This window comes from Notolepis coatsorum (genome assembly GCF_963971535.1).
Source record: "Notolepis coatsorum genome assembly, chromosome: 14".
Lineage (NCBI taxonomy): Eukaryota > Metazoa > Chordata > Actinopteri > Aulopiformes > Paralepididae > Notolepis > Notolepis coatsorum.
In genome coordinates, this window is record NC_140178.1 from 23,769,547 (window position 1) to 23,790,116 (window position 20,570).

Consider the following 20,570-nt stretch of genomic DNA (forward strand, 5'->3'; position numbering starts at 1 on the left):
CAAGACAGACATCAGGATCTGCGTGGATCTGACTAGACTCAATGAGGCGGTATGTAGAGAACGACACATACTACCATCGGTAGAGCAGTCATTGGCTCAATTGAATGGGGCAAAGATCTTCACTAAGCTAGACGCACGCTCAGGGTTCTGGCAGATTCCCCTATCAGAAGAATGCAGAGAGCTCACCACATTTGTTACTCCATGTGGCCGCTTCTGTTTCAATGTCCTGCCGTTCGGGATCAGCTCTGGTCCAGAACATTTTCAGAGGCGCATGTCGCAGCTCTTGGACGGGCTGACGGGCATAATATGCCACGCAGATGATGTGCTGGTATGTGGCGTAGATAGGACCCAGCATGATGAGAGTCTCACTGCGGTCCTGTCCAGGCTTCAGGAAGCCGGCCTGACCCTAAATGAAAAGTGCATGTTCGCACAGACAGAGTTGGTGTTCGTGGGCCACAAAGTCAGTGCAGGGGGCATAGCGCCAGACCCAGAGAAAGTGAGGGCAATAGTAGACATGCCCGCTCCACAAAATGTTGCAGACGTGAGACGGTTCCTGGGCATGGCCACATACATGGGAAAGTTTGTACCTCTTTTCACAGACACTACCAAACCACTACGGGATTTACTGGTGAAAGAGAATGCCTGGGTGTGGGGAGAGGTGCAGCAGACAGCCTTTGAAAAGGTGAAGTCTGATCTGGCCTCAGATAGGGTGCTAGCACAGTACAGGCCAAATGCTAAGACAAGAGTGTCTGCAGATGCATCATCTTTTGGAGTGGGAGCAGTCCTCACCCAAATGCAGGACAACAAGGAGTGGCGCCCGATAGCCTATATCTCACGCAGTCTCTCTGACACAGAGCAGAGATATGCCCAGGTGGAGAAGGAGGCGCTGGCAGTAACATGGGCATGCGAAAGGCTCAGCTCGTATATAATAGGCCTTCAATTTACCATAGAGACCGACCACAAGCCACTGTTGGCTCTGTTAGGTACGAAGGCACTAGATGACTTACCCCCAAGAATCCAGCGCTTTAGGCTTAGGCTACTGAGATATACATACCACATAGTATATGTCCCAGGGAAAGCGTTGATAACGGAAGATGCATTATCAAGGGCCCCAATCGTGCGCACACTGACAGAGGAGGAAAGAGAGCTGGAAGGAGAAGCACAGGTGTTTGTTGAGGCAGTACAGCAGGGCCTACCAGCGTCTAAGGCAAAGCTGCAACAGATTGCTGAGGAACACCAAAAGGACTCTGTCTGCAGACAGCTTATACAGCAGTGCAAAAAGGGGTGGCCCTACACAACTGGCGCTGCTCTGATGGCTGCCTTTCTGATCGCTCCGACGAGACTGTGCTTTATTTTGTTAATTTTTATAGTATTAGGAGTTTTATTTGCACCAACTGTTGGTGCATTATATGTGTATGACCGTCAGTCAATCATTGACATTGGATTAAGGAAAACTTACCGTTTGGATTGCTCTCTGGATCGGATCGCTGAACAGCAGAAATGGCCCGCCGAGATCCTTTGTTATGCCGGCCATGGCCAAGACCACCAGAAGCCGCCGCGAAGACGAGGAAAGAGAGCCGGGGTCCGGAACAGACTGAGGTCCAAACGACACAGAACCACATTGCCCAGCATATTGTTGGCCAATGTGCAATCGATAGGAAACAAATTGGACGACATCAGAGCAAGGATCCAATTCCAGAGGGACATTCGGGATTGTAACGTCCTCTGTTTCACAGAAACTTGGCTGAGTCCAGATGTCCCGAATCATGCAATAGAACCGGCAGACCATTTCTTCGTTCTCCGCAAAGACCGGACGGCATTAGAGTCACTAAAGACGAGAGGAGGCGGCATTGCCTTCATGATAAACAAGGAGTGGTGCGATTTAGGCAACACAAAGGAACTGTCTAACCACTGCTCCCCAGACCTGGAGTTTATCACGATAAAATGTCGACCCTTCTTCCTCCCAAGAGAGTTAACGTCCATCATCCTCATCGGAGTGTACATTCCACCACACGCGAACACTGGGGTCGCACTTTCAAAACTTCACGACGAGGTAAACAAACTCCAGGCAGCTAATGTTGACGCTGCCATTTTGGTCTTGGGGGATTTCAACAGCGCGCGTCTTAAAACGGTGCTGCCGAATTTCTATCAGCATGTGACCTGTCCCACCAGAGGCGAGAACATATTAGACCATGTATACTCGCAATTTAAGAATGGGTACAAGTCACAGGCTCTTAGTCCATTCGGTAAAAGCGATCACGCCGCCATTTTTCTTTTGCCTAAGTACAAACAGAGTCTCAAGCGAACGCCGGTGGTCTCGCGAGAGGTTAAGCGTTGGGCCGTGACGTCAGTGGAGTCACTCCAAGCAGTGCTGGGAAGCACAGAATGGAGTGTATTCCGTGATAACACAGCCAATATTAACGAATACACCGAAACGGTGATTGACTATGTCTGTACTCAGATAGAAGTAATAATCCCCACCACCAAAATTAATATCTACCCAAATCAAAAGCCCTGGGTAGACAAATCCGTCCGTGAGGCTCTGAAAGTGCGCACATCAGCATACAACACCGGGCTGGTGACAGGCAACATGGAAGAACACAAGATGGCAAGATACAACGTCAGGAGAGCAGTAATAGAGGCAAAACGGCGTTACAGGGATAAAGTTGAACTTCAGTTTGAACAGGCTGACTCTAGAGGCATGTGGCAGGGCCTCAGAACAATGACAGACTACAAAGGAACCCCCCTCAAACTGAACAGTGACATCTCCTTAGCAAATGATCTCAACTCCTTCTATGCGAGGTTTGAGGCTGTGAATAACAACACCAGCCTACAAACCACGGCAATGGGGGGGGGGGGGTCTGCTGATGGAGACTCAGTGTTCAGGGTAACAGAGCATGAGGTGAGACGGATCTTTAAAAAAGTGGATATCAGGAAGGCAGCAGGACCGGACGGCATCCCCGGCCGCGTCCTAAAAGTCTGTGCCGACCAACTGGCCCCGGTATTCACTGACATCTTCAACCTGTCCTTGGAACAGGCCGTCATCCCCACCTGTCTGAAGAAGTCCACCATCATCCCTGTACCCAAAAAATCTACGCCCGCTTGCCTCAACGACTACCGCCCTGTAGCCCTCACCTCCATAGCCATGAAGTGCTTTGAGAAGCTAGTGAAGGGCTACATCTGTTCCTCCCTCCCCATCAACCTGGACCCTCTGCAATTTGCATATCGCCCCAACAGGTCCACGGAGGACGCCATAGCCCATGTGCTGCACACAGCAGCATCACATCTGGACAAGAGGCAGGGGAACTATGTGAGAATGCTGTTCATCGACTACAGCTCAGCATTCAATACCATAGTCCCCTCCAAACTCATAGCCAAGCTCAGGGACCTGGGCTTGAACTATGACCTGTGCCAGTGGGTCCTGGACTTCCTGACGGGCAGACCCCAGGTGGTAAGAGCCGGCAACTGCACCTCCTCATCCATCACGCTCAACATAGGGGCCCCCCAGGGCTGTGTTCTGAGCCCCCTCCTCTACTCCCTGTACACACATGACTGCGTAGCACAGCGGAACAACAACACCATCATCAAATTTGCTGATGACACAGTAGTGGTGGGCCTGATCTCTGCCAACGACGAAAGGGCCTACCTGGAAGAGGTAGAGAACCTGTCACAGTGGTGTCAGGAGAACTGCCTCTCCCTGAACGTCAGCAAAACAAAAGAGATGATTGTGGACTTCAGGAGGTCGGGGGTCAAGGACTACAGCCCCCTCAGCATCGACGGGGCACCAGTTGAGAGAGTGAACAGTTTCAAGTACCTCGGAGCCCACATATCCGAGGACTTGACATGGACCACACACATTGACAGTGTTGTGAAGAAGGCACGACAACGCCTCTACTTCCTCAGGCGCCTAAGGAAGTTCCAAGTCAGTCAGAAGATCCTTAGGAACTTCTACTCATGTACAATAGAGAGCATCCTGACCGGCAACATCACCTCCTGGTTTGGGAATAGCACTGCACAAGACCGTAGCAGACTACAAAGAGTGACACGTTCAGCCGAACGCACAATTAGAGGGGGGCTTCCCACCCTCCAGAACATTTACAACAAGCGGTGCAAGGGGAAGGCTAAGAGAATTATTAAGGACTCGAGCCACCCGAACAACTGCCTCTTTGAACTGCTACCGTCAGGCAAGCGATACCGGAGTCTTATGGCGAGCACAGAAAGACTCAGAAGGAGCTTCTATCCCCAGGCCATCAGGCTGCTAAACGAACAATAATCGCTAAACGAACAATAATCACTATGCAACAACCATCAAATGCACACAGCACACACACCCACACGCACACACTCACTCAAACAAACAACACACTGCAGCACCCACTCTCCACACTTTAGATCACACAAACACACTTACACTTTATATTTATTGATAAAGGACTTGCACTACAACTCGTACACCTACTGTGAATTGTACCTAAACTGCACCTCGTCCATTTATGCCTTGCACTATATAGTATTGTATATTAGTACACTGCACAGTATTGTATATTGTATGGTAACTACGTCTACGAACATTGTACATATGTCTAAACTGAACACTGTGACCTCTTTTTTTACTTCTAATTTTTACTATGTCTTTATTTCATACTTATCTTGTCATGCACAGTCTCTGGAGCGCAACAGTAAGAAGCATTTTGTACAAAAGTATTCTGTACTTCTGTATGACAACTATTAAAGAAACTTGACAGGAGGAACTGCCACAGCAGCTAAAGCCCTACTGGATCTACCAGAGTGAGCTATACTGTGCAGGAGGCCTTTTAATGAAAGGACGGAGGATAGTAGTACCAGAGACTTTGCAAACAGAAATGCTGGCACGTTTACATGAGGGACACATGGGGATATCTAAGTGCAGAGCGAGAGCAGAGCAGTCAGTGTGGTGGATGGGCTTAAGTAGTCGGATCGCTAAGGTAGTAACACAGTATGAAACATGTGTGAAGAGTCAGACACGCCATCCAGAGCCAATGATACCATCGGCATTGCCTCAGCGGCCGTGGCAAAAGGTAGGGGTGGATATGTTTTACCTAAAGGGCACCACCTACCTGTTAGCAGTAGACTACTATTCAAGGTACATTGAAATAGAGAAAACCCCCATTACCACAACTAAAGGAGTGATCGAGGCGTTAAAGGCCATGTACTCCAGACACGGGTCCCAGAGGTCCTGCGGAGTGATAATGGTCCACAGTTTGCGTCAGCGGAGTTTGCCGCCTTTGCCACAGATTATGACTTTGCTCATGTGACAAGTAGCCCGTACTTTGCCCAGAGCAATGGAGAGGCAGAGAGAGCTGTCAAGACGGCTAAGTCACTGTTGAGTAAGAATGAAGACCCACACAGGGCACTGTTAGCGTACAGAGTCACACCATTGCAGCATGGACCATCACCTGCTGAGCTCCTGATGGGCAGGAAGCTCCGCTCCCCACTGCCACAGGCGCCGGCCCACCTGAAACCACAATGGCCCAAAACGAAGGCCTTTCAGGAAAAGGACTACCAACTGAAACTGAGACAGACACAGAACTTTAATGAGAGACACCGGGCCACACAGAGACCGGGTCAATCGGTGTGGATCTCCACCTCAAAACGGCCAGCTACGGTGCTCAGGAAGGCTGACACGCCACGCTCCTATGTGGTCCGGGCAGGAGAAGAGGTGGTGAGGAGGAACAGGGCTCATCTGCAAGCTCTCCCTGAGCCACAAGAGACACCGACTCCACAGGAGGAGCAAACAACAGAGGAGGAAATAGTGCCAAGCGCCCTGACTAGAGAGAGAGTACAGAGACTAAAGTGAGAGACGTTCCGAGACGGCAGATAAAGCCGCCAGAATGGCTCAAGGACTACGTTCAGTAAAAAAAAAAAAAAAAAATGAGTGCTTCACCTTACAGCTAGAAGGCACTTACCTGTATTATCTGTGCAGGGATGTTATGTAATGTTACATCATTATGGTTCTCTTTAGAGTATTTCAACATATACTTGAGGATGTTAGGTTTTTTTTCCTGGGAGAAGGAGAGATGTAATGGATGTCTGTAGTAGATGTCTGAATATACTGGAGGATGTTTATACTTGAGGAGGTTAGGTTTATTCCTGGGAGAAGGGGAGATGTAGTGGATGTCCCTTACGGGCATCCATAGCTGTTGCTGTAAGGCGTGGCGCAGTTGTGTTAGATGAATAAAGACGTTACTTGAAATGGCCACGCTGTCTGAGTCCAGCACATCCAATGACTGCCTGCATGTTTAATCTGGCGCTGTATCTAAGTGTCTCTTTGAGTATTTGGCTGAACCTGAAGGTGCATATTGGGAAAACCCCCTTCTGTTGGAGAGGGACATTGTTACATGGTATATTGAAATATTTTATAATTTTTTTGTATCTCGCTTTCTCCGATTTTTCTCTGTTTTCTCCCCGTCCCAATTTTTTGTCGTTGTGCCAATTCCCCCCCTCCCCTACCTGGTTGTTGTGCGCATGTTCTCCTACTGGTCGGTACAAGGGAACCCTGAAGTATCCGCACGCTTCCTCCGACACGTGCGGCGACAGCCAGTGGCTCTCTTCTCACCTGGCAGCGAGGACTCTCATTGGTGAAGTGTAACGCGTGGGAGGTCACGCTGCCTTCCTCAAGTCCTGCCTCCGCTGAGCAAGCGCCCAGACCTGACCTGTAGGCGTCGCTGTTCACAACGCCAGTTTCCCACCCACGGCTTCCCTCCCCCTAACCCAGCCAAACGAGTTAGTATGACGATCAGCCCAAGCCAAGGCAATGCTGACTCCGGGAGTCGAGACCGCAGCCTCTTGCATTGGTGACGAGCGCAATCTCCACTACGCCACCTGACCGCTGTATATTGAAATATTTTGAGGACTGTTTTCAGATATCTGCAACTTCGCCATTTGCTAGTGGAGATCTATGGATCTAGTACACCAGCTCCAGAAGCCGCGGAGTTATTAGACAAAGTGTTAACAAGCTATGGGAAAGGTCTTGAGGCGTATTATTCCATATCAACTCAGAACCTGGGTAATGGGGCCTTATCAGCTCTCAAGATATGAATTTGACATGGGGTGACGAGGAGTGGGATAGCTTATGTAAGAGCATTAAATCAGTGTGTAGGGATGCGTGGGTACGGCTCGTTACATTTAAGATCACGCATCGCTTCTACTGGACTCCCTCCAGACTGTTTAGACTCGGGTTAAGAGACACGGCAAACTGCTGGCGCTGCAAGTCAGAGGAAGGTCACCTTAAAGCATGTTTTATGGTCCTGTGACAATGTCCAAGAATTGTGGGCAAGGATACATGATAATCCCTGTAAGACTTTAGAGACCCAAATTCCCTCATACATTCTACATTCATTGCACACAACATGCACACACTCACTTTAAACATTCACCAAACATTACACCATATTTTATTTATTTAAAAAAAAAAGCATAATAATAATAATAATAATAATAATAATAATAATAATAATAATAATAATAATAATAATAATAATAATAATAATAATAATAATAATAATGTCTTAAGGTAGCTGCTAGTGTAAAGGATGTCTTAATATAGGTATATCAATGACAATAGAATGACTAAACCATGTTGTAAACAGGTATCAGAGCTGATTTACCAGAAAAGCTGTGTAGCCCTCTTGTGTTCAAAAGGTGTAATTACATACTTGAATATGTATGTATAAAGAGAGGAACAGGCAAAGAATGCCATCTTGGACATAACGATAAATCCTGGTGTCTGTTGTGTTTTGATGATAGTTACACTATCAGGCACAGTCAGAGAACTACAGTCATTAACCCCTCTGGCTTCAATAGAGTAGGAGTGTATCTGGACTGTCCTGCTGGCACTCAGTCCTTCTACAGAGTCTCCTCTGACACACTGACCCTCCTACACACCTTCCACTCCACCTTCACTGAGCCCCTCTACCCTGGGTCTGGTGGTCGGGCTGGTCGGGCTCCTCAGTGACCCTGTGTCAGATGGAGTAGGTCAAGTAGCCTCCTGTGTAACACACACACACACACACACGCACGCATGCAACACACACACACACACACGCACGCGCACGCACGCGCACGCACACACACACACACACACACACACACACACACACACACACACACACACACACACACACACACACACACACACACACACACACACACACACACACACACACACACACACACACACGCACACTCCAGTAAATGAAGATGAACTGATGAGGTGAAGAACCACAAGTCTGTTAGGTTTGTTTTTGGACAGCTGCGTAGTTGTGAAGTCATTCCAAATCACTTGGATGATAGCCGTATACAATAATACTGTATACACCATATATATATATATATATATACCTGCATATATTCCTGTTTACATATCTATATAAAATATATACAGTATATACATCTGTATAAGATAAGATAAGATAAGATATTCCTTTATTGATCCCCTTGGGGAAATTCAATATACTGTATATCCCTACCTACTCTTACTAGTTATACCACTGGCCAGTATGGCTTACTACCATAGTGTATACCTATATCACTGTGCATACAACATATTAGCATATTTACTATGTAGTACTCATTTATATATATCTCATTTTAATCACAATACATTGTATATTGTTATTGCACTTTACTGTTACCTTGCACTCTGGTTAGATGCCAACTTCTTTTCGTTGTACTGTACTTATGCTGTACGATGACAATACAATTTGATCTATTGTAATCTAATCTAAATGTGACACCGTGACTGCTAAGAGGTCTTCCATTGTGTGTTAACGCAACAGACAGAACCAAATGATGGATATACTGTGTATATGGTGAATTATCTCCATCTAGTGGACATTGGGTGAAACTACAACACATGATGGTTGATCACAGTTGGCCTCGTCTGAAATGCCTAGTCAAACATGAAAGGAACACGGCAACATTATGGGCAGTGTGCTTACCGTCTTCTCCAGAGTCAGACAACAAGATATATACCAATATCCTGTCTGCATTCAGCAGAAATGTATCCAGCTATATTCTGTGTAAAACATTGAGCAGTTCCCTCTTGCGGCCACAGGTGGGTGCTGTTGAGTAAAATCTACACAGTAAGTAAGTAAGTAAGTAAGTATTGCCAATTTAAATGCATGTTTTGTTATTATTATTATTATTATTATTTCTTTTTTTAGCAACCAGCCTTATTTTTGGCTTTTGGGGGAAACGCTAAATGTCAAAGCAACATTCTCAATTAATTTATTTCACCATATAAATGTGAAATACTTTTGTACTGCTTTCCTTTCCCCATTATAGGTCTGTTCTATTCTTGTCTTTTACAGTCGCATGTTGTCTAGTGTTCTTGTGTCAAGAGCTCGGCCTGTTTTAACCCTTTCACTACCACACTATAGAAGTTTAACCCTTTCACTACCACACTCTGAAGTGTGGTAGTGGAAGCGTTAACAGTTTGTAGTGTGGCAGTGAAAGGGTTAACCTTCTGCAGTGTGGTAGTGAAAATGTTAACCCTTTGTTGTGTGGTAGTGAAAGAGTTAAACTCCATTACCTCATCCATTCTCTCCCTCATCCCTTATCGTACTTCAAATGGTTTGATAGGATAATAAAGAAATGTTTCTGTAATGGTAAATGACCCAGACTACATCCGGGAGGATGTTATACATTATCACCTCGGTTTTCTTGGCATTTAGCCTAAGGCCAACCTTGGCGCACTCCGTCTCCACTCTGCACAGGAGTTCCTGTGCCTGCTCCACGTGGTCAGAGAGCAGGCTGATGTCGTCCGCGTAAGCAAGGTCTGTTAAGACTATGGCGGGGTGTCGTCTCGATCTCCTTGGGGTTATTGTGAGACCTAGTTCCTGCTCCCGTCCATTGATGGCCTTCCTGAGCGCATAGTCGAGGACTATGACGAAAAGTGTCCCCTTGCATCACTCCAGCCAGTATGTCAAATTCTTCACTGTTGCCGTCTGGGGTTACCACCTTGGCCCTTGTACCCGTGTGCATGGTCCCTATGGCCCGGAGTAGATTGGGAGAGACTCCGTAGGCCTTGAGTATCCTCATCATCACGGCTCTGTGTATCGAGTCAAAAGCCTTTTTGAAGTCGATAAAGCACAGAACCTGGGTAATGGGGCCTTATCAGCTCTCAAGATATAAGAATTTGACATGGGGTGACGAGGAGTGGGATAGCTTATGTAAGAGCATTAAATCAGTATAAAAAAGTTGAGATCCAAGGCAGCTCTACAAGTTTTCATCCAATGACTGCCTGCATGTTTAATCTGGAGCTGTATCTAAGTGTCTTTGAGTATTTGGCTGAACCCAGGCCTGGACTGACCATCTGGCATACCGGGCATTTGCAATGAATGGAAGCTGACATGTATGGGTAGCCTACACATTGTCCAACTACTGTAACACCTCTTCCAAAGGCTAACCGTACATGTCCGCTTCCATTCATTGTGCTAAGCTAGGCTAACATCCAGCCAGATAGGTTTCTACTGAACGCACAGAGAGGAAGCTGGTATCTATCTTCTTGTCTCTCTCTGGAGAAGACGGTAAGCTAATTTCCCAAAATGTTGGCGTGTTCCTTTAAGGTATGTCTTGTTCTAAACATCTGAGTCCAGTGCATATGATGGAGTGTGTATCTCTGTCGACAACTACGGCTGACTGTGTGTACTAGCGATGATGAGTTGGTGGGATTAGGAGGGGGGTTTGCATGTATAATTTGTGATACATATTATGATACATTTTGTTTAAGAAATAATAATGTTAATCAGAATCATTTTCTGTACACAAACACGAATCTACTGCATGGAAGTGCTGCTACTCACACATACAGTGAAATGGACTGTGTTTATATAGCTTTTTTATCCAAAGCACTTTACAATTTTATACACATTCAGGCGGCGGCAAACAGACGGCGGCGGCAAACATGCAAGGTGCCAACCTGCTCATCGGGAGCAGTTAGGGGTTAAGTGTCTTGCTCAAGGACACTTCGACACACTGCCGGGACTTGAACCGGGTACCTTCCGATTACCAGACAACCGCTCTACCTCCTGAGCCACTGTCGCCCCTGACAAATTAAATGGCTGGATGTCATTTTGTCAAATCAGCTCAGGCTGTGAGTGAGAGTCTTTCACCTTTTACATGTCTAGCTTTGGCATGGACTGATCGTATAGATCGCTAGTATTGCTAACCCATGCAAATATATTGTAGTCTGCCCCGTTGTTCTGACCAGGATTACGTTCCTTTTTGCCTTCTTGATGCGTGCGAGTCTGACGTGGACGAGAAACCCGCCTATAGTGTGAGGTGGTTGCTGTGCAACATACACTAACATTACCTTGTTTATTTCAGCCCTGCTAGGAAGATAACAGTGACAGTTACAGCAGGGATGCTATCCTTATGACAATATACTGTAGCAGCTGCTAGCATGTGCATCAGGGGCGTTTTTAGGGTTAGAAAACATTGGGGGCTTCAGCCCAGGGGGGGTGGAGGGGGGTTCCCCCCCCCCCATTTTTTCTTTTTTTTTTTTTTAAACACAGTAATACGCAATTTTAGAGTAATTAGAGATGAATACTGAAGAACTAGAATCATTAGAGGTTCTCAAAGTGAGGTCCATGTCCATGAGAGGGATCTGGGCAGTCCCCATAGAAAATTCAAAGTTAACAGGACCAAATCATCAGTTTCTTATTTATTTATTTAACCTTTATTTAGCCAGATAAAACATTGATCTGGTCCAAGAGGCCCCAACAGGAGTACAAATATACATATATACACATATATATATATACATATACTGTACATACATACACACATATACACCAATAACAAAATAAAAACAGTTAAGAATCATACACATAAGCAAATAAACAAACAAACAAACATATGCACAGCCTATGTACAAAAGAAATAAACAGTTAATCTCTAGTCTTTACAGTTTTCTTCAATTGCATAAACACTCAAATCAAAAGTATTACACAATTATCAAAACATTACACTCAAGGAGCAAAACATAGGCCCAGATTTGCACCTCTATAAGCACAATGTCAGCCTCACACTTTTTGCAAAACAATACACAGAGCAAAAAAGTATCTTGCCAGATCCAGCTAGGCAAAGAGATAATGTCTAGTATTTTCTGTACTCTATTTAAAAATTTTCAAAATTGTTTTTGTTTTACTGTAATTTTAACCTGTAGGCCTACTGGATACAGTATTTTATGTTTGTCTGATATTTGCTGAGCTTACAGTGTTATGCACATAGTAGCATGAAAACTGGGACATGTTTTGTTGTGATTCTCCATGTTGAAATGTTGACTGATTTGGTTATATGGCGAGAAAATTTATATTTTCATCAGTCTGCATCATTGATTTGGGTATATGGAGAGAAAATGTTTTTTTTCCAGCAGTCTGCATCATTGATTTGGGTATATGTAGATAAATAAATAATATTTTCATCAGTCTACAGCATTGGTCTTGTGTAGTGTTTGGTGAATTTATTGTATATTTGCACATTCTCTGCGTACTTCACTTACAGTACTCTAATCACTGAGAAGTAGAATAGCTAAATGTGTTTTAGGTTAAGCACAGCAGTGTGAGTAACTGGTTCAAACAGAATTAAGTCATATAAAACGTGTGTTTCATATAGTAACAAAATGTAGTTTTTTTAAATTAGTGTATGGTTTTGACAAGTGTTTAATTTAGCAAAGGATCTGAGGTGTTCTGATAATTGTGTGTGTGGTTGTGCTAATTGTGTGTTTTGAAACACCGGGCCCCGTTTAAAAAATCATGCTTAAGCAATGAAAAAAAAAAGTCTCATAAAAAAGATATTAGATTTTTGGGTATTTTCCTGCCTTTGGTCCGCTTTGCATTCACATCTCAAATGCAGGGTTCACTTGCAAGAGTGAATGAGCTTTCACACCACCCCAAACCAACCGGACTATCCGAGGAAATGAACCAGGGTTCGATTAAAGCTTATTATAGTTTATCACAGTATCATGAGCATGTCTTTGTCAGTGGACACTGGACATGGGTATGGAGGCTCCAGGTGCTGCTGCGTTAAAGTGCACATCTTCAATACCTATCTGTACTATTTAAAAGCGCAGTGCAGGACACACTCAAAGGTTATCGCACCTCAGAGATGGCAGTGGACATGTATGACAGGACAAAGGCCATATGTAATGGCATCTTGTGGCACAAGCTCAGACCTCAGCTCAGGAGATCAGCTGAGACAGAGACTGTTCTATCCAGAGCTTGAGAGCAGGTTCTCATGAGTTGGATAACAACTTATGAGAGGCATACAGGCATGTTATCCAGCCTCAGACCAGTTTCTCTCAGTGGAATTGCTGCAACCCCTCGCCACACATTACAATATCCAACTATTGCCAGAGGAGATCACAGTTGCAAAGTGTTTCCTGGTCAGGACAGGCAGAGATGCAGTCCCTACTATCCAAAGTGTCTTTTCCCTCCTGGATGATGATGATAATAATAATAATAATAATAATAATAATAATAATAATAATAATAATAATAATAATAATAATAATAATAATAATAATAATAATAATAATAATAATAATAATAATAATAATAATAATAATAATAATAATGCATTTGATTTATAAGGTGCCTTTCAGGACACTAAAAAAAAAGTCCACAAATCGGTGAATGAAAAATTATAGGATCAAATGAAAACTACTTACTAAACATTTTTAAAAGTACTAAAAACAAAAAATACCAAACACTAACAAACATTCAGCAAAGACAATGGGGATGCTGACATAAAAAAAAAAAAAAAAAAAATTTTTTTTTTTTTTTTTTTTTAGATCCGGGGCTAGGAGAAAAACATCCGGGGCTAAAGCCCCGGAAGCCCAGGGCTAACGACGCCACTGATGTGCATAGTATAACACATTTTGGGAAATTAGTTTATCGTCTTCTCCAGAGAGAGACAAGAAGATAGATACCAGTTTTCTCTCTGTGCGTTCAGTAGAAAGCTATCTGGCTCCACGTTAGCCTAGCTTAGCACAATGAATGGAAGCAAAATGTTGGCGTGTTCCTTTAAGTAGCTCTCAATAAATACTATTGAGTCAGAGCGTATTCAGTCCAAGCAGTTGTCATATGAACTGTTATTATATTATATCGGTGTACAGTTATTATTCCAAGTTTCAAGTTTCAAGTTTCTTTAATAGTTGTCATACAGAAGTACAGAATACTTTTGTACAAAATGCTTCTTACTGTTGCGCTCCAGAGACTGTGCATGACAAGATAAGTATGAAATAAAAACATAGTAAAAATTAGAAGTAAAAAAAGAGGTCACAGTGTTCAGTTTAGACATATGTACAATGTTCGTAGACGTAGTTACCATACAATATACAATACTGTGCAGTGTACTAATATACAATACTATATAGTGCAAGGCATAAATGGACGAGGTGCAGTTTAGGTACAATTCACAGTAGGTGTACGAGTTGTAGTGCAAATCCTTTATCAATAAATATAAAGTGTAAGTGTGTTTGTGTGATCTAAAGTGTGGAGAGTGGGTGCTGCAGTGTGTTGTTTGTTTGAGTGAGTGTGTGCGTGTGGGTGTGTGTGCTGTGTGCATTTGATGGTTGTTGCATAGTGATTATTGTTCGTTTAGCGATTATTGTTCGTTTAGCAGCCTGATGGCCTGGGGATAGAAGCTCCTTCTGAGTCTTTCTGTGCTCGCCATAAGACTCCGGTATCGCTTGCCTGACAGCAGCAGTTCAAAGAGGCAGTTGTTCGGGTGGCTCGAGTCCTTAATAATTCTCTTAGCCTTCCCCTTGCACCGCTTGTTGTAAATGTTCTGGAGGGTGGGAAGCCCCCCTCTAATTGTGCGTTCGGCTGAACGTGTCACTCTTTGTAGTCTGCTACGGTCTTGTGCAGTGCTATTCCCAAACCAGGAGGTGATGTTGCCGGTCAGGATGCTCTCTATTGTACATGAGTAGAAGTTCCTAAGGATCTTCTGACTGACTTGGAACTTCCTTAGGCGCCTGAGGAAGTAGAGGCGTTGTCGTGCCTTCTTCACAACACTGTCAATGTGTGTGGTCCATGTCAAGTCCTCGGATATGTGGGCTCCGAGGTACTTGAAACTGTTCACTCTCTCAACTGGTGCCCCGTCGATGCTGAGGGGGCTGTAGTCCTTGACCCCCGACCTCCTGAAGTCCACAATCATCTCTTTTGTTTTGCTGACGTTCAGGGAGAGGCAGTTCTCCTGACACCACTGTGACAGGTTCTCTACCTCTTCCAGGTAGGCCCTTTCGTCGTTGGCAGAGATCAGGCCCACCACTACTGTGTCATCAGCAAATTTGATGATGGTGTTGTTGTTCCGCTGTGCTACGCAGTCATGTGTGTACAGGGAGTAGAGGAGGGGGCTCAGAACACAGCCCTGGGGGGCCCCTATGTTGAGCGTGATGGATGAGGAGGTGCAGTTGCCGGCTCTTACCACCTGGGGTCTGCCCGTCAGGAAGTCCAGGACCCACTGGCACAGGTCATAGTTCAAGCCCAGGTCCCTGAGCTTGGCTATGAGTTTGGAGGGGACTATGGTATTGAATGCTGAGCTGTAGTCGATGAACAGCATTCTCACATAGTTCCCCTGCCTCTTGTCCAGATGTGATGCTGCTGTGTGCAGCACATGGGCTATGGCGTCCTCCGTGGACCTGTTGGGGCGATATGCAAATTGCAGAGGGTCCAGGTTGATGGGGAGGGAGGAACAGATGTAGCCCTTCACTAGCTTCTCAAAGCACTTCATGGCTATGGAGGTGAGGGCTACAGGGCGGTAGTCGTTGAGGCAAGCGGGCGTAGATTTTTTGGGTACAGGGATGATGGTGGACTTCTTCAGACAGGTGGGGATGACGGCCTGTTCCAAGGACAGGTTGAAGATGTCAGTGAATACCGGGGCCAGTTGGTCGGCACAGACTTTTAGGACGCGGCCGGGGATGCCGTCCGGTCCTGCTGCCTTCCTGATATCCACTTTTTTAAAGATCCGTCTCACCTCATGCTCTGTTACCCTGAACACTGAGTCTCCATCAGCAGACCCCCCCCCCCCCATTGCCGTGGTTTGTAGGCTGGTGTTGTTATTCACAGCCTCAAACCTCGCATAGAAGGAGTTGAGATCATTTGCTAAGGAGATGTCACTGTTCAGTTTGAGGGGGGTTCCTTTGTAGTCTGTCATTGTTCTGAGGCCCTGCCACATGCCTCTAGAGTCAGCCTGTTCAAACTGAAGTTCAACTTTATCCCTGTAACGCCGTTTTGCCTCTATTACTGCTCTCCTGACGTTGTATCTTGCCATCTTGTGTTCTTCCATGTTGCCTGTCACCAGCCCGGTGTTGTATGCTGATGTGCGCACTTTCAGAGCCTCACGGACGGATTTGTCTACCCAGGGCTTTTGATTTGGGTAGATATTAATTTTGGTGGAGGGGATTATTACTTCTACCTGAGTACAGACATAGTCAATCACCGTTTCGGTGTATTCGTTAATATTGGCTGTGTTATCACGGAATACACTCCATTCTGTGCTTCCCAGCACTGCTTGGAGTGACTCCACTGACGTCACGGCCCAACGCTTAACCTCTCGCGAGACCACCGGCGTTCGCTTGAGACTCTGTCTGTACTTAGGCAAAAGAAAGATGGCGGCGTGATCGCTTTTACCGAATGGACTAAGAGCCTGTGACTTGTACCCATTCTTAAATTGCGAGTATACATGGTCTAATATGTTCTCGCCTCTGGTGGGACAGGTCACATGCTGATAGAAATTCGGCAGCACCTTTTTAAGACGCGCGCTGTTGAAATCCCCCAAGACCAAAATGGCCGCGTCAACATTAGCTGCCTGGAGTTTGTTTACCTCGTCGTGAAGTTTTGAAAGTGCGACCCCAGTGTTCGCGTGTGGTGGAATGTACACTCCGATGAGGATGATGGACGTTAACTCTCTTGGGAGGAAGAAGGGTCGACATTTTATCGTGATAAACTCCAGGTCTGGGGAGCAGTGGTTAGACAGTTCCTTTGTGTTGCCTAAATCGCACCACTCCTTGTTTATCATGAAGGCAATGCCGCCTCCTCTCGTCTTTAGTGACTCTTGTGCCGTCCGGTCTTTGCGGAGAACGAAGAAATGGTCTGCCGGTTCTATCGCGTGATTCGGGACATCTGGACTCAGCCAAGTTTCTGTGAAACAGAGGACGTTACAATCCCGAATGTCCCTCTGGAATTGGATCCTTGCTCTGATGTCGTCCAATTTGTTTCCTATCGATTGCACATTGGCCAACAATATGCTGGGCAATGTGGTTCTGTGTCGTTTGGACCTCAGTCTGTTCCGGACCCCGGCTCTCTTTCCTCGTCTTCGCGGCGGCTTCTTGGCGTCTTGGCCATGGCCGGCATAACAAAGGATCTCGGCGGGCCATTTCTGCTGTTCAGCGATCCGATCCAGAGAGCAATCCAAACGGTAAGTTTTTCTTAATCCAATGTCAATGATTGACTGACGGTCATACACATATAATGCACCAACAGTTGGTGCAAATAAAACTCCTAATACTATAAAAATTAACAAAATAAAGCACAGTCTCGTCGGAGCGATCAGAAAGGCAGCCATCAGAGCAGCGCCAGTTGATATATATGGCTATAAACCAATCAGATCGCTTGATTTGAACTGCCCATTTTGCAATTCCAATTTTAAGATCATGGTGATCAATAATGCAGTCTAATTTAAATGTAACCTATAGTTCTATTTTTCACTTTGAGATCGAAATTAAGTTAGAAATAGACCTACCAACAGGCTTTCATTTTTTCTTTTAATTAAAAAATATATATACGTATATTTATTTAAATTATTTTATTTAAATAACTCAGATTAAACATTATTTTGCATTTTTATCTTTTAATCAGGGTCACATTATATTCAGGCCCATTTAATTTTTTTTTACTTTCTTTTATTTTGTGTCATAGTGAACATCACGTTGCATTGATCATATATATACTTGATATATTGATATTGATATTGATATATTGATCATATATATATACTTGATTCACATAGTCAATGACATTTGCCACTCAAGCTCTTCCAGTTTATTCAATTTGTTTTCAAAATATTCAGAATAGATGGGCGGCTGGGTGGCGCAGTGGACATTGCGCACGTCACCAACGCATGAGACACCAGGTTCGAATCCGGCTGTCGGTGTTGCCACCGGCTTGGCCCGGCCGTCATACTGACTCAATTGGCAGAGTTAGCGGGTGGAAGTCAATGGGTGGTAATCTGGACGTTGTGGACAGTGACTCCTACAGGTCGGTTGGGGGACGCCTGCACAGCAGAGACAGGAAATGGCGGGGGTAGTGTGAGCCTCCCACACGTTACACCTCGCCAATGAGAGTCCGCGCTGGCAGGTGAAAAGATGTGACAGGCTGCCTCCTCGTGTATCGGAGGGGACACGTGATGCAAGGCTTCTATCCTCCCTCCAACCGGCCAGTGGGGGTATATGCGAGCAACGTTCAAGACAGGGGAGGGGAGAATTGGCACAGCAAAATTGGGATGGGAGAAAAATAGAAAAAGAGGAGAAAAAGTGGATAAATTTTTTTTTCAGAATAAACAAAATAAGCAGTAGAAACCGAGTACGCCTCATAAACAACCTCATAAACAACCCAGGGGAGGAAACATTTATATATATATTTTTAAAAGGACAGGAAAATAAAAATATTTATTTTAAGGACAGGAAAATAAACGAAAAAGAGGGAAGGAGGTAGGTCAGACTCATGTTAGTGTGTATCCAGGTACAAAGTTACAAGTATCTGCATAAACATATCTTTTTTCAGTTGCAATTGTGCAGTAATTTCTGTCATTATATACATCTGTCTCAATCTCTTGGTCCATTGTTTGACTGTAGGTGGTTGATTTAGTAACCATGCCATAGTTATCATTTTCCTTGCTGTTAACAGTAACATTCTCAAGATGTACAACGTATCCCCATAGTATGTGCCTTTCGGTATACATCCCAAGATATAATACGATGGATTCAGGCCATTACTTTTTCAATAAAAAGATGATAGAATCTTTATTGTAAATGACCAACTATTTAGTTATTCATCACATTAAAACAGAAACATTTACTGGCTTTTCCACTGTGGAATTATTATTGGTATTTGTTTATTTTTTAAAGCCCTTATTGGTAAACTTCCTCCTTACATCACAACACTGTTGGAATGGAATCTTGGAACCTATTCTACACATTCAAATTACTGGTTGGTTCTTAGGGTTCCTCCAGTTTGCTCTGAACTAGGAAACCTTTATGCTTCCAAGTTCCAACACCTGGAATGCCCTCCAACTGATTCTGAAGTTGGAATTTCTTCCTTTCTCTTGCTGCATTTAAAAGTATGATCTCCGACTACTGTGTATCAACTTGTCTTAACTGATTTGAATTGTTTATTCTTATTTGTTGTGCTTCTATGTATAATCCTGCTGATAACTGTCTTTGTTTTGTAAGCTTGTCATTGCTGTAATGAGGGTATGAGTGGAAATTAAATTAAAGATTTATTAATAGGAATATTACACCGTGTCACTTTAAAACAGACTCATATGGGTCTTCATTGCAAGGATTCATTTGTATGTGTACATGTTTGCTCGTAACGCACATAACTCCATCTCTTTTCTACAGTGCTCTCATATATTTCTACATATATAACATATGTTTAACATGTATCTCATATGTTTAACATGTATCTCATATGTTTATACATGTATCTCATTATGTTTATACATGTATCTCATATGTTTAACATGTATCTCATATGTTTATACATGTATCTCATTGCATGCATCGCATATGTTTATACATGTATCTCATATGTTTCTACATTTATGTCATGTTTCTACAGGGCTCTCATATGTTTATACATGTATCTCATTATGTTGTTGTGTAGTTGTGTAGCTGCAGACAACAGTACAATCCCCACAGAGATTAATAAAGTTCTCATTTTATATTTCATCTCATCTCATCTCATCTCATCTCATCTCATCTGCTCATTTGAAGTGTATATACATGTGATTGCCCTGTTACAGTATTTCCCATCTGTGCATCGGTTCTCCTCTCCTCTCCTCGCCTCTCTTCTCATTTGAAGTGTATATGCATATTTCTCCTCTCCTCTCTTCTCCTCTCCTCTCATCTCATTTGAAGTGTATACTATATACACATGATTGCCCTCTTATTTTCCAGCTGCGCATTGGTTTCCCTTTCCTCTCCTCTCCTCTCCTCTCCTTCCCTTTCCCCATCCTCTCCTATCCTCTACCCCCGCTCCTCTCCTTTCCTCTCCTCTCCTTTCCTCTCCTCTCCTCTCCTCTCCTTTCCCTTATTTTCCTCCCATATCCTCCCCTCTCCTCTCCTCTCCTCTCCTCTCCTCTCCTCTCTCCTCTCCTCTCCTCTCCTCTCCTCTCCTCTCCTCTCCTCTCCTCTCCTCTCCCTCCTCTCCTCTCCTCTCCTCTCCTCTCCTCTCCTCTCCTCTCCTCTCCTCTCCTCTCCTCTCCTCTCCTCTCCTCTCCTCTCCTCTTCTATCATCTAATCT

At 44.4% G+C, this 20,570-nt stretch overlaps 1 protein-coding gene across 1 annotated transcript in view; it reads left to right on the forward strand.

Annotated features, from left to right (window-relative positions):
* Positions 1-271: 271 nt before the first annotated feature.
* The window catches only part of LOC311240465 (insulin-like growth factor 2 mRNA-binding protein 1), a gene marked incomplete at its 5' end in the record, with an annotated part of 44,670 nt that continues 24,371 nt past the window's right edge, over positions 272-20,570 (forward strand). The window contains 2 exons of the mRNA XM_084329046.1: positions 272-892; positions 5,240-5,832. Coding sequence (XP_084185172.1) covers positions 272-892; positions 5,240-5,832 — 1,214 coding nt within the window. The remainder of the gene's footprint in view (positions 893-5,239; positions 5,833-20,570) is intronic.